The sequence below is a fragment of the Lactuca serriola genome, chromosome 3 (assembly GCF_051521515.1).
Source record: "Lactuca serriola cultivar US96UC23 chromosome 3, Lser_US96UC23_V15, whole genome shotgun sequence".
Taxonomy (NCBI): Eukaryota; Viridiplantae; Streptophyta; class Magnoliopsida; order Asterales; family Asteraceae; genus Lactuca; species Lactuca serriola.
In genome coordinates, this window is record NC_136410.1 from 188,362,349 (window position 1) to 188,376,830 (window position 14,482).

General features: G+C 31.6%; 2 protein-coding genes across 2 annotated transcripts; both read left to right on the forward strand.

Moving 5' to 3' along the window:
• Window positions 1-1,984: 1,984 nt before the first annotated feature.
• LOC145093454 (uncharacterized) lies at window positions 1,985-4,818 on the forward strand. The gene is made up of 5 exons (XM_079031582.1): window positions 1,985-2,466; window positions 2,578-2,663; window positions 3,413-3,712; window positions 3,797-3,880; window positions 4,298-4,818. Exons 1-5 carry the CDS (start codon window positions 2,119-2,121, stop codon window positions 4,701-4,703), a joined length of 1,224 nt encoding a protein of 407 aa, XP_078887708.1. The 5' UTR covers window positions 1,985-2,118; the 3' UTR covers window positions 4,704-4,818.
• A 4,932-nt stretch (window positions 4,819-9,750) lies between these two features.
• Window positions 9,751-13,442, forward strand: LOC145093455 (putative glucose-6-phosphate 1-epimerase). The gene is made up of 8 exons (XM_079031583.1): window positions 9,751-9,964; window positions 10,554-10,628; window positions 10,782-10,838; window positions 10,922-11,079; window positions 11,159-11,290; window positions 11,384-11,486; window positions 12,389-12,488; window positions 12,977-13,442. Exons 1-8 carry the CDS (start codon window positions 9,887-9,889, stop codon window positions 13,189-13,191), a joined length of 918 nt encoding a protein of 305 aa, XP_078887709.1. The 5' UTR covers window positions 9,751-9,886; the 3' UTR covers window positions 13,192-13,442.
• Window positions 13,443-14,482: the final 1,040 nt, after the last annotated feature.

Consider the following 14,482-nt stretch of genomic DNA (forward strand, 5'->3'; position numbering starts at 1 on the left):
AATGGTTGCTGATAAGTGTACGTTAGATGTGGACTGGGTTCCTACGGGTCGATGGGCTGATGGTTGTGTGCCTATAGACCCACTGGGTGTTTGTTGGGAGTCTTCATGTCTAAAATTGGGTGATGGCAAGAACGATGAGGAGTTGTGAGCTTCTTATTCCAATGGTTGGATGGTGTCACGACGTGTCTTGAACCATCGTGGATTTCACTTGTGTTTTGGATCAACAGTTGTGTCGTGGATATCTGTGTTGGGTTTTGAGCATTCTAACACTCCTAAATGTACATGTAACCCTAAATACCTTGGATTTATGTTTTCTCTATTATACATGCAAATATGAATATTCCAAGGTATTATCCTATCTAGCATACAAACCATTGATTCATATGTAATAAAGTAAGTTAGAAGACAAACCTTATGATGTAGCTTGATTCCATGGAGCTTAAGAGCCTAGTGCCTTAAGTGTGATACCTCAAATGATTCACACAACATCAAATACACTTGGAATAACTTAGAGAGAAATGAACCACTTCATGAAATCGGCTAGCCCTCACCCTTTTTGCTTGGTCACTGATTTTGGGAAGAATATGATGCTTATATAGTGTGTCACAATTAGGGTTATACCATGTAAACCATAATTGTCATGGATTTTCATTTCTTGAATCCATGGGTTCAAAAACACCATGGAACATCCATGGAGTATCCTATGGGTTTTAGCCTAACTTGATAAACCATGGAGCATTAGCCCACTATACACAATCAACCCATATATTTAATTAGTCTCCTTTTGATCAATTAATTAATTCCAAATTAATTCTTGATAGATACTAATTAAATAATATTATTAATATATTAGAACTTATAATATATTAATAAACCTTAAGTGTTATTTCTTTCATTTTAGTCTATCCAAATGCATGATGCCATGCAACCCAAATGGACCATGCCAAGTTGGGTCAAGTACATACCAATTATAGTTATGGACTTAGACACTAATCCAACAGTCTTCCACTTGGATAAGTCTAAAACTATTATTGTGTATGACTTCAAAACCTGACTGGCAATCGTAGCTCTTAAAGCTGTTGCCGTACTCTGAACAAATCAATGATGCGTCCATTAGATAAGAGATCATATATTCCTCCATTCTAGATATCATACGGACGGAGACATGAATTATAATCATTCTCTTTGTCCATTTGTTGTTTCTCGATTTCCAATTTATGATGATCGACTAATTGAACAAATCAAATCAGTCCAGGCTTGGCCAAACACTTCGGGGTGTCATCACTAAATCATCGAGGGGCCCACAAATTTCGCTTTTATCCGTTTAAGGGTAAAAGGAATGGATAAACTTCGACTCATATGCTTGTTCTACGTTGGAAGCAACCAACGTGATTAACCTAACAAAATTGATATTGTTGCTTATATCTATATCAAAACATATATAGTCTGGAAGAATATACTGTATAGATCTCTTGATTGCCATCAACTAGAAACTGGCACTTGAAAAAAATCCTTATACATACTCATTTTTTTAGTATACGAAAACTATCAAAAAACACTACTTGTGGAGGAATAAATACAAAGAAATATACTGCAACGAAGGAACAAAGACAAAGAAATATACTAATTGTGCCTTATGGAAGAACAAAAAACACACAAATACCATAATATTAGCTCTCCAGAACAACATTTGGAACGTCTGTACATTCTGAAATACAGTCCGAAATACACTTTTCAATCCGAAAACGTACATGTATTAGATTTCATATCCGAAACCCACCAACCACCACCAACTCCGAAATAAACATAACTATTCCTGCATTCTAAAATAAATAGTCGTTTTACAAAATTTATAAAAAAAAAAAAAAAATTGGTTATTATTATCGAATTATTTTAGATTAATTAATTTCCCAAAAGTTTAATATATTTAGTTGTTTTGACTTTAATTCTTCTCACCTCCTTAAATTTTAGGTGCATTAGAAACTTTGAAAAACACTAGCGCGTGGTTCCACAACATCGTTTCTTCAACATCCAAAAACACTAGGTGGGGAAGAGAGCCTCCATGACCTACCACCGCCGGTACCCATCCATAACTATTGGACTGTTATTGACTCACAAATGCAACTAACTATAACAACAAATCGTAGCCGGTTTCCCGCCGTACACTTTGCTATCTCCTATCTCTCTGCCTCCTCTCATTTTCACTCATCCAACATGGCCGCCGTATCGGAGAATGCCACCACAGAACCTCCGGTGATCGACGACAATGTCAAGTTCGGATTCTTACGGAAGGAGATGAACACCGAGAAACTCGCCGGAACCGCTATCGCTTACGACCGTCATGTTATCCTTTGCTATAAAACTCACGAGACGTGGCCTTCTCGAGTTGAATCCTCCGACAGCCATCCGTTCCCTAAGCTTCTCGCTGGAGCTCTTAAAGCTCGTAAGAACGACATTCCTGTGAAGGTTACTCCTCCATTTATAAGTTTAATTTCGTTAAGCGTTTATTCTGATGCGATGTTTGGAAATTGTGAAAGTTTGATGCGTTGTTTTTGGTTTCTGATATGGATTTTGTAGACTTTAATGACGATTTGCGAGGGTCGTGAAGGTACAGAGCTATCAGATGGAGATGTATTGCTTTTCCCTGAAATGGTTAAGTATAGGTAATCTATGAATCCCTTAGGGTTTTAATTTGGTTAGTTATACAAGTATAAAAGTTTTTTTTTGGTGAAGAACTGGTGATTAGGTTTATATATCTATTAATCTATGCCCTTTGCTTATGTTAATTTGGGCATATGAAACAGAATTTGGCATAAAAAGTGTTTATCAATATTAGTTTTGTGAAACTTTCTACTGTTGATAAGGAAATAGATTAGTAGTTGCAGGTTTGCTTCTTGTTTCTTTTTCTGCAAGCTTCTACCTCTTTATATGTTCATGTAAAAGGTGATTAGTGATCATTTTCATTTGCAACAGTTAGTTTTAGAAATTTCACTCAATTAACCATGTTTTAACTTCACATATAATTCATAGGAAGTTTTTGGCTATTTTCTCAAAATAAAGAAATCTTATGAACCCAAATTATTACATTAGTTTATAATGGTGAATGGTGATACTAACACACAAATAGAAAATTTCAATCTGTGATATCCCAAAAGGAAACTAATCTTTTTTTTTTTTTTGTGGGACATTGGGAATATATGAAAGAAACATGAAATATCTAAAAAAAAACATTGTCTTAAACCATAAAGCAATATGGTATATAAAAAACAAACACTAAAAAACATCTTCTCCACCACTTTAAAAGAGAAAACAAACAAGCAAACATGGGTTTGTACCTTCTTACATTTTATACGCATAATTTGTTTGTAAAATGATTTGGCATTTTACTTATTGTTTTTCTTTTTCATTAAAGGGGATTGAAAGAACCGGATATTAATAGCTTTGTGGATGAAGTTATTGTGAATAGAAAACAATGGTCTACAGGGGTTCAAGAAAAGATGACAGGTTCACACATATTTGTGTGTGCTCATAGTAGTCGAGATAAAAGGTGTGGCTTTTGTGGGCCCATTTTAATCAAGAAATTCAAAGAGGAAGCTGAATTAAGAGGATTGAAGAATGTGTATGTTAGTGCATGTTCACATGTTGGTGGCCATAAGTATGCAGGAAACTTGATAATTTATAGTGTTCAAAATAACAAAGTTTCTGGTCATTGGTAAAATAATCTATTCCCATTTTTTATATTCCTTTTGTTTGTTCTTGTTATGTTTTAATTGCTCTTATTGTTTTTGTGTTATAGGTATGGTTATGTTAGTCCAAATGATGTGCCTGAATTGCTTGATGATCATATTGGAAAAGGTCAAATCATTGAGAGAATTTGGAGGTACCTTCTTTTTGTGTATTAATTTGGCTCGTTTAGTAAGAATTAAATGCAAAGATGCATACGCGAAGGGCATTCTCGTCTTTTGTACATCGAGTTCGAGAGCAAGTCCTAGTCCCACTTTTTTCGGTGGGAGAAAAAATCAAAGTTTTTCTCCCGTTAACATGTCACAGTCTCAATTCAAATGCAGTACAACCTGTTATATCATGTCAGATGACAGATGACAGAACAGAACAGAACAGGTTGTACATCGAGTTCGAGAGCAAATCCTTGTCCCACTTTTTTCGGCAGGACAAGAAATCACAAATTTTGTCCCATTAACATCTGTCTCTTTCACAGTCCAAATACAGTACAACCTGTTCTGTCATGTCATGTTGCATTAATGAGAAACGAATTTAAATTGAGTTGAATAAATTTTAGGGGCCAAATGGGAGTTCCACTTCTAAAGAAAGTTTCTTCATTGAAAGCGGTTGAACCATCACTTCCAAATGGAAACAATTTAATCAATGAAAAGAATAATGAAACAAAAGAAACCAAAGAAGAGAAAGAAGAAGAAGAAGAGAACATTAAAAAAGAGAAAGAAGAAGAAGAAGATAACATTAAAAAAGAGAAAGATTTTGGGATTGGGGAAGGGGGAGGAGGGTGTTGTCAAGGTTTGAATGGGTTCTCATGCTGTAGAGATGAAAAAGAGGAAAAAGAATCGAAGAGTAAAATTGATTTGTTATGGAAAAAATGGGAGGAAAATGAGATAGTTACAGTGGCTGTTGTGGTTGGAGTTGTGGTAACTGTTGGTTTGGCCTATAGCTTTTATAAAAGGATAAGATGAGAAATAAACTTCAAAATGAGATTATTATCACCAAACTTATTATTGGGTATACTTTGTATTGTTGTGTATAATTTTATACGGGATTTAATATAGTGACTCTTCTTTCTTGTACTCATTATTATTATTATTATCTATAGGGTAATGATGCATTTATCTAATTTAATTATCAAAAAAAAAAAAATCTACGAGATACTCCAATTGCCTACAATTCATGTTCGAGAGTTGCTATCAATGTATCAAGGTTGTTAAAATTGTGATCTTGCTTGTAGGATTGTATGATTCTTCCTATCTATGTAAATTGTTTCCGATCTTTTAAGATCGTAGTAGGATTGTTTCCTTTAAAAAAATTAATATTTTTTATTGGACTAACTAAGTAGAATACACATTTGAATTGTTTATTGTTAAATAATGTGGAAATGACATATTTGCCCAATGATGTATTTTGAATATGACCATTCAGTCTCGTAACTTATTTTCGTTCTTTATGAAGATTTTCCGTTTAGTTCACTGAATTGAACCATCTTTCTCTTACGAAAAAAACTTTTTTTTTTTTTTTTTTTTTTTTTTTTTTTTTTTTTTGTGAATTTGAGTCCTTTTGGGTTTTTGTTATCTTTCCTGGTTTTGTTTTGATGAGCATATTTTTTTCTTTCTTCATGTTACTATTTGAATTCTAGATGCACAAAACAACCTTCAATCTTGTTTCTTGACTCATTAAAAAGATGTTATATTCGATTCTTTCAAAAGAAAAACCATTTGTGTTGATGGATTGTTCTTCAATTGACCCTTATCAACACCAAAGAACATATCCATAATCATTAAAGTGTGTGCTATTTTAGTTAAATTACAAATATTCCAAATCCACAATAGTCTTCCGATTTTCCAAAAATGGGTTATGATTGCGAAAACCGTCGTGATGCAAGATCGATGGTGTATTGTCGATCAGACGAAGCTTACTTATGTTTATCATGTGATTGGAATGTTCATTCCGCAAACGCATTATTAAAACGCCATTCAAGAACATTTGTATGTGATAGATGCAATTCATAATCAGCATTCGTTAGATGCATTGATGTAAAACTATCACTTAGTCAAATGTAATTGGGAAGGTCACACCGGTTCCTTAAAGAAAGCACCGACGCCGGCGGAGAAGATGACGGCAGGATAAAGGAGTTTCATGATGCGTTCAAGCTTTATGATCTTGAACAATAACATGTTGATTTCGGCTTCAGAGTTGCACAGATGACGACGTGATTTTGACTTTTAAATGGAAAAATGTTTGAGTGGCACTGGCTAATATAGGTTTAAAAGACTAAAAAGATAGACAACTTTAGAGTTTATTCCTTCATAAAACACAAAACAAGTTATGGGGCTGAATGAATAAATTCGAAATACATGGTTAGGTAATATGTCATTTCCCCTTAAATAATATATATTTTTATGTTTTAGATTATTTATTATTAACTGATAAATGAAAATATATTTTTTGGGTAATGATTCGTACACAACAGTTTTTTGTCATATATAACAATTTATGCATTATAGAGTTGTTACAATACAACACTTTAAAACACAAATTGTTGTGTACAGAGAAAAAGTGTTGTGTACGAATCAGTTCCCATATTTTTTATGTTTTAAAATTATTTTTGTTGGATTTTACGACCCAATTTGATTTTAGATCTTCCAAAAGAAAATACGATTTTAAATGAGTCTTGATAAATAAATTAAAGAATGGTTTTAGGCTTTTTGAACAATTGCACGTGTGGTGTATATAGAAATATAATTTGTAGTGTGTGATTTTATTTTGACAGTTATGATGGTCGATTTACAAAATTTAAAATGAAACGACAAGTATAGCTGTTAAAAAGTTGATTCAATTTCGGAAACAGATATTGTCCTAACGAACATATATTTTAATTGCTTTTGAGAGTGCCAATCGATTTAAAGTCTAGGATACAAAATTTCATAAATGGCAAAAAATTAAATAAATTAAATGTTATTTGAATTATTAGTTAAGATTTAAGACAATAAAAGAGATAAAAATTTGGGGCTAACGATTTAAAATTCAAAAATCAAATTCTAAACCAACTAAATAATCTAGAGAAACAGATAAAAAAAACATATAACTTACTTTTCAAGCCTCTGTTCTTATATATTGGATTTTTTAATAGTTGAATTTTATTATTATTATGAGATTTATTTTTTGAATGGGTGAATTTTATTATTAATAACATTAGCAAGAAAATAGATGGGGAAAAAATCCGTTTCATAGGCAAATAAAGTGGCGGGATTTGCGACCAATGGACCTATTCTATTAGGGATTTCAACGGGGGCAATCATAACGGGGTTGCATCCTCCACCTCCACCCCCGCCCATACCCCCGAATTCCCTTTATTATCCCTGCCTTCACTCCTGTCCTGTTTTTCCATTCCCAATTGATTTTGAGCTATTTTTTTGGGCTAAAAAACTATTTTTGGGTAACAAATAGTTATTTATAGCAAAATTTTATATGTTACAAACAATTTAAAAAAACTTACTAGTATTTTTTTGCTGAATTTTGGTAGGTCAAAATCATATTATTGTTCATTGTATATATATATATATATATATATATATATATATATATATATATATATATATATATATATAATTTATTAACGTGGCCACCATAAGGGTTTCGAGACGAGACTGCCCATCCCCACCCCTACCTCGCCCCCAATTTATTTAAACAAATATCCCCATACGGGGCACCCACGGGAATGAGTCCCATGAAACTTTTTGACATCCTGTCATCTTACTATTTCTATTTACAAAAAACAAGGAATAGTCCACTACCGAATCAACAATGGAGTCATTTCTTTGTATATCAGTTCGAAAAACTATCAAATTTCTAAACTGTCATAACACCCATAAAATAGGAATAATAATTGCTTCCACGACTAACTTTTTGTACTTGTGTATATTGAGATTATCGAACCACATCTACAAGCTCACTGTCAGGGTGTTCATCGGTTGAAATATAATGGATCTTGATGAAAGTGACTAATACAGTTATAATTGAATGTTGTATTTTATGAATCGATCAAATCCAATTCGTGATATACAACCAAACCGATGCAATTGGATATTGGATCGGATCAGTTTTATCCATTTTTGCAAAGAGTCAACTTTCATATGTATTCACTAACGATGAATATCATACTAACATTGTGTCTATATATCCTTTGATCTAAGATATATGTTTACTTTTTTAGTTAATGTAACATTGTGTCTTGATGTATATTTTGAGGTTAATTTATAATTTTTTATAATGAAATTACAAGAATGTTATTATCAGGAAACTATTTCAATCACTTGAATAAAAGCATTGTCTTATTGACCATATGATTTAATAGTCATATCAAAACAATTTAAATACAAACATTGCTTTATTGACCATATAATTTAATCTCAAAACAATGTTTTACATCTCTTATAAAAAATATTCCTCTTATGTGATTGAAAATAAATGTTTATCATGAAAAATATTAATTTGATTTTTTGTAATCTCTTATAAAAAATACCATTCCTCTTATATGATTGAAAATAAATGTTTATCATGAAAAATATTAATTTGTTATTTTGTAATATAATAAACTTCTTTATTAATTAATTTTTACTTGACAACTTTTTAATCCCTTTTAACTTTCAACATAATATATTTAGTTTTTGAATTTAATTGTGATAACCTAATAAACTCAATTTATTAATTTAAATATTATATTAAAATAAAACATAAATTAAAACCTAAAATATACTAAAAAAGGTCCAAAAACAATCCTTAAAATAATTATGACTTTTAATGTAGTATTTAATTAAAAAAAAAAACTTTAATCTAGCCTATTAGATGTATTTTAAGGCGTCTTTAATGGACAAGAATGTAGTTTTTGAGTAAGTGTGCCATTCAAAAGAGTTAATATAAGTATAAATATAAATATAAAACCTAAAGTTAAAATGTAAAATAAACTAAAAAATGTTCGATTCTATTTTTATCACATAAAACACAGTGGCACGTACAGTGACAATGAACAATGAAGTTCAAGACGGAGATTAAGGGGGTGTTTGGGATTGCGATTGAAAAATGGTTATTTGCTTATTGGCTTCTTGAAAAGCTAATAAGTCAAAAAAAAGTGTTTGGCAAACTCAAAAACACTTTTAAGAGTAGCTTTTTCATAAGCTTCAATAAACACTTTTTAATAAGAATGTAAAACGTAGCTTTTTGAAATTGTTTATGGCTTTTTAACCAATATAACTTCAAAAAACATTTTTTTAGCTAAACACTTTTTAACTTATTAACTTTTTCACTATAAAATCTTATCTAAACACTTTTTAAAAAACTCTTTTTACCGCCACTATAAGCAAATAAATACTTTTATCTAAAAACACTTTTCTAGTTCAAAAAACACTCCCAAACACCCCCTAAAAAAAGCTAGACAACCTTCCGGACAATGAGTAATTTAATTATATAGGCAAAAAAAAAATTAAATAAAAAAAATATTTAGCTACCCAAAATAATCATAATCAATAGTTTAATATGTAAAGATGATCGACATATATGATACCCAATCCAAACATGGCATAAAAACGCTGACACTGAATCTTAAAGACCACGTGGAGGGCACAAGCGGGTTAAAGATAGTTTGTCTAAACCCGATTCGAGTCCATTTTATAAGAACCGACGATTTGACCCGGTGACTCTCGTCCACTAGTTTATTAAAAAAAGAAAAACAAAAATAAATACATAGACTCACATAGTTGGTGGCCTGTTCTTCCAATCGGATCGATTCTGTTACAATAAATCATTAAAAAATCTTAGTCAAATTAAGATTAAGCATAAGATCCTGCTACTTTTTAATTTAAGATTTGCAATCTATTGTATTTAATGATGATCTGTTTTGTTTTTGTTTTATTCCATTTTTTAGTATTTAAATCTTTGTATTTTATTGGATGAATGGATGAAATACGCGGTGTTTATAGAAACAGAATGATTCTATTTATACGTCTTATTCTCATTCCATTTTGCTGTGATTTTGTCCACCGTTTTCAAATTCTTCATTTTCGTCGTATTCCGTTTCTGTCGCTTTGGATTCTTCGTTTTTCTTTATAATTGCTGTGTGTGTAATTCTGTGAACTCTGAAGGATTCGACATGGCTGTTAATATCATCAATGATGGAGATCGATCGCCTAGAGTTGTACTCAGTGAGCCAACCGGATCAACAGCGGAGGTTCGTTAACACGTTTATTGTGTCTTTGTTTGTTCATCACAGAATTCTCTACCAGTTTCTACATGTTTCGTTTGTTTTTTTTTTGATGTGAAAGAGTAATTTGAGAAATTTGGTGCCAGAAGCAAGTTGTTGATCGATTGTCGAACGATGAACAAGTGGTTAATCGCCTTTTTCTGGCTCCACATTTCTTCAATTCTGTAGCATTGTTGTTTTGAGTTGTGATTTTTGGTTCGAAGGAGTTAATTATGATCACAAACTTTTGGGGAAAATGTCAAATATGTGAAGTATTTTTTCGAGTCAGAATGATGGAATTATACATTGCAAGTCCACAATCATCAATCTACTGATTCGTCAATCGTAAAAATCTCGTGTATTTATTAAGCGACTGTTTCAGACTTTCAGCCCAGAATTCTAGGGCTTTCACTTTGAGTATACTATTGAATGCCGAATGTCTTTACTCTCTATTTGCTTCTTTTCTAGTAACATACAACTTTCTGACTCAATTTCAGATTGAAATTACTGTTTATCAGTTACTGATTTTGATTCATTCTCTTCTTCTTCTTCTTCTTCTTCTTCTTCTTCCATCTAGGTGCTCTTGTATGGAGGTCAGGTTGTTTCTTGGAAGAATGAAAGGCGAGAAGAGCTACTTTTCATGAGCAGTAAGGTGATCCAACTATGTATTTCAAACTTCAAAGCCAAAATCTCTTCATTTTTTTTTGCAATATAGTTAAATATCATATAAGCAATGATCTGAATTCATGTATATTATGTGCATTTGTATGATCATGACACATGAGGACATTCTCTATATGTGCAGGCTGTTTGGAAACCACCAAAATCCATAAGAGGTGGCATACCCATTTGCTTTCCTCAGGTTTCCATTCAACAATCCACAAAACCATTTTTTTTTCTCTAGAGAACACAGTTATAAAGTATAAACTGTAATATCCATTACAGGTTGCAAATTTTGGTGCACTTGAGCAACATGGATTTGCAAGGAATAGGTTATGGTCAATAGATGAAGATCCTTCACCTTTACCTCCACCCAACAATCAATCAATGGTGGATCTTGTATTGAAATCAACAGAAGAGGATCTGAAAACATGGCCTCATAGGTACTTTCTTGTTTCCACATGATTTAATCAAATCTTTAATGGATTTTGGGTGATTATTTTATATATGTTTTTTGTTTAGATTTGAGTTGAGGTTGCGTGTGATTGTTGGTGTTGGGAAGCTTACTTTGATCCCTCGTGTGAGAAATGTTGATAGCAAAGCTTTCTCATTTTCTATTGCTCTTCATAACTACTTTTCTTTATCAGATGTCAGGTTTGCATAATCCTACTTTTGATTTTTAGTATTAACTGTAAATATTATTGTTTTTAGATAAGTAGAATGATATATGGAGTTTTTAAAATGCAGTGAAGTACGTGTTGAAGGGTTGGAGACACTTGATTACTTTGACAATTTGTTAATGAGAGAAAGGTACACAGAGCAAGCAGATGCAATTACCTTTGATGGAGATGTAAGATTTTATTTTTATTACAACAACACACTTTCATTTCTTTCTTTACAACAATCTACTTTCAATTTTTTTATTCTTATGATCTTATAAAAAAATCTACCTTTTTTGAGTTGATATAATTAAAGACCTTATATATTGTGTTTTTTTTTTTGGATTAAACCCCAACTTTATCTTTTTCCTAAAAAGACCTTGCACTTCGTTATATTTTTTTCAAAAAAAACCCTAAGTTTTTTTTTGGGTTGATCTCATAAAAGACCTTATATTTTGTGTTTTTTCCGGATTAAACCTCAACTTTATTTTTTTTTCATGACAAAGACCTTGCATTTTTTTTATTATTTTTTCGGTCCGGACCTTTTAGTCATTTTTCTCTAAAAAAAGTTGTAAAATGTGAAGGTTTTTTCAGGAAAAACTAAAAAAGTTGAGGATTTATTTGTAAATATTTAGAAGGTTGAGGGTTTTTTCGGAAAGAATGAAAATATAAGATGAGGTTTAATCCGCAAAAAACACAAAATATAAGGTCTTCTATGAGATTAACCGTTTTTTTCTAAAAAAAACTCTCAACCTTTTAATTTAGATTAGTATAAAAAAATATTATATTCTATGTTTTTTCCGGATTAAACCTCATTTTTTTTCCTGAAAAAGATCTTGTATTTTTTCATTTTTTCCAAAAATAACCCTAAACATGTATTTTTTCCTGAAAAACACCCTCAATATTTTAACCGCTTCCAAATAAACCCTAAACATTTTTAGTTTTTCTCGAAAAATCTCTCACATTTTACAATTCTTTTTGAAAAAAAAATGACTAAATGGGTCAGATCGGAAGAAATGAAAAACACACAAAATATAAGGTCTTTTAAAAGTACATTGCTATTCCTTGCATTAACCATGTTTTATTTTTATAGATCGACCGCGTGTACTTGAGCACACCCAACAAAATCGCGATAATCGACCACGAAAGAAAACGAACAATCGTCCTACGTAAAGAAGGCATGGTGGATGCAGGTTTATCTCATCACATACCAATTAAACTAAGAGTAAATTACACGAATGGTCCCCATGGTTCGGGGTAATTTGCGTGCTTGGTCCCTAACTTATTTTTTTTAACTCGGAAGGTCCCTACTGTTTGTTTTTGTTACACGCTTTGTCCCTGTCTTACCTAAAAAGACTATTATTTAAATAAGGAAAAATGGTGGGGTGGGTAAGGTAAGGTGAGGGGGTGGAGGTTGGGAATGTGTTTATTTAAATAAATTAAAAAATCAAGGTCAAAATAGTCTTTTTAGGTAAGACAGGGACCAAGCGTGTAACAAAAACAAACAGTAGAGACCTTCCGAGTTAAAAAAAATAAGTTAGGGATCAAACACGCAAATTGCCCTAAATCACAGGGACCATCCGTGTAATTTACTCTTAAATTAAATTCCATTTTCATAAATTAAAAAAATAAAAAAAATCCCTAAATGAATAATAATAAAATTACATTGCTATTTCGATAGTTGTCTGGAACCCTTGGGACAAAAAGTCAAAGGCGATTCAAGATTTGGGCGATGAAGACTACAAAACAATGCTATGTCTTGATGCCGCAGCCATTGAAAATCCAATAAGTTTAAAACCGAATCAAGAGTGGAAAGGTCGGCAAGAACTTTCTATTGTCTCTTCGAGTTATTTCAGTGGACAGCTCGACCCACGCAAGGTTCTTGGCTTGCGCTAATTATAATAAGTTTTCTTTTTTGAATCGATTTGTTTGTTTTGGTGCGTAATAGTACGATGATTTGGTGTTGGGATTGTTTAGAGAGAGAGAGAGAGAGGTTTGTTTGTTAAAAGGTGTCGCTTTTTTCTAGACATCGTTTGAAACTTTTTAGAATTGGTGTTTGATTAAGTTAAAAAAAGTAGCATCTTGTTTGCAATTGTAGTACTGATGCAGTTATATGACAAAACATGACAGTATTGTACTGTTCTAGACATTTATCGAATTGAGTTACGAGTGATGTCAAGTACAAAAGATAAAAGATAAAAGACAAAACTTTTTGTTTTGTTTAAGGAAAATATTTGAATGTTATTGTTTTTATAATTGAAAATAACCCAGAAAGTTTTTTTTTGTAGAATTGTTGTTTGGAATGTTTATGAAGTGTAATAAATAATAAGGACAACTTGAGATGCTAAAGAATGTAGAGTAAATTACATAAATGGTCTCTATGGTTTGGGATAATTTGCATGTTTGGTCCCTAACTTATTTTTTTAATTAAGAAGGTCCTTACTGTTTGTTTTTGTTACGTGCTTGATCCCTACTGTTTGTTTTTGTTACATGTTTGGTCCTTATCTTACCTAAAAAAACTATTATTTAAATAGGTAAAAATTGTGGGGTAGGTAAGATAAGGTGAAGGGGTAAATAGTCTTTTTAGGTAAGTCAGAGACCAAACGCGTAATAAAAACAAAAAGTAGGGACCTTTCGAGTTAAAAAAATAAGTTAGAGATTAAACGTGTAAATTATCGTAAACCATAGGGACTATTCGTGTAATTTATTCAAGAACGTAGGTGGTAAAGTGGGTGGATTGGGTAATTATAAAAGAACTAATATATTTAATAGTTATCAATTCTTTTGTAGTCATCTGAATTTAGGTGGTTCTAAATATTTGAAATGAAGATATAATTTTCATTTGCCGCGTTTTATTTTTTAGTTAAATTTTAAATTGCATCCATTTTGTCAATAAAAGCTAATGTAAATTTACTTCTGAATAAATGACTTGAAGTTGTCATGTGGAGATGTTGTATAATGTATATCATATTGTATGAATTACTTGTTAGATGATTTCAGATGGTTTGTACGTTCGTAGATGACTTTTTAAAATCGCAGATGGGCTTAATCCATTTGTGATTTCAGTGGCTAAATTTGTAAGTTGACTATTTTTACAATTTTCTCAATAAAAAAAATAAAACAAATGGTGAGGAATAAATTTCTTAAAAAGTAAAATTAATGGATTGGAAGCCGCCTAACAAATTTA

Excerpts from the sequence above, each read along its gene's own strand:
- LOC145093454 (XM_079031582.1), top strand. The coding sequence starts at position 2,119 with ATGCAACTAACTATAACAACAAATCGTAGCCGGTTTCCCGCCGTACAC. Across the intron at positions 2,467-2,577 it reads AGAACGACATTCCTGTGAAG|ACTTTAATGACGATTTGCGA; the intron begins GTTACTCCTCCA and ends TGGATTTTGTAG. Across the intron at positions 2,664-3,412 it reads CCTGAAATGGTTAAGTATAG|GGGATTGAAAGAACCGGATA; the intron begins GTAATCTATGAA and ends TTTTCATTAAAG.
- LOC145093455 (XM_079031583.1), top strand. The coding sequence starts at position 9,887 with ATGGCTGTTAATATCATCAATGATGGAGATCGATCGCCTAGAGTTGTA. Across the intron at positions 10,839-10,921 it reads TACCCATTTGCTTTCCTCAG|GTTGCAAATTTTGGTGCACT; the intron begins GTTTCCATTCAA and ends TATCCATTACAG. Across the intron at positions 11,487-12,388 it reads CAATTACCTTTGATGGAGAT|ATCGACCGCGTGTACTTGAG; the intron begins GTAAGATTTTAT and ends TTATTTTTATAG.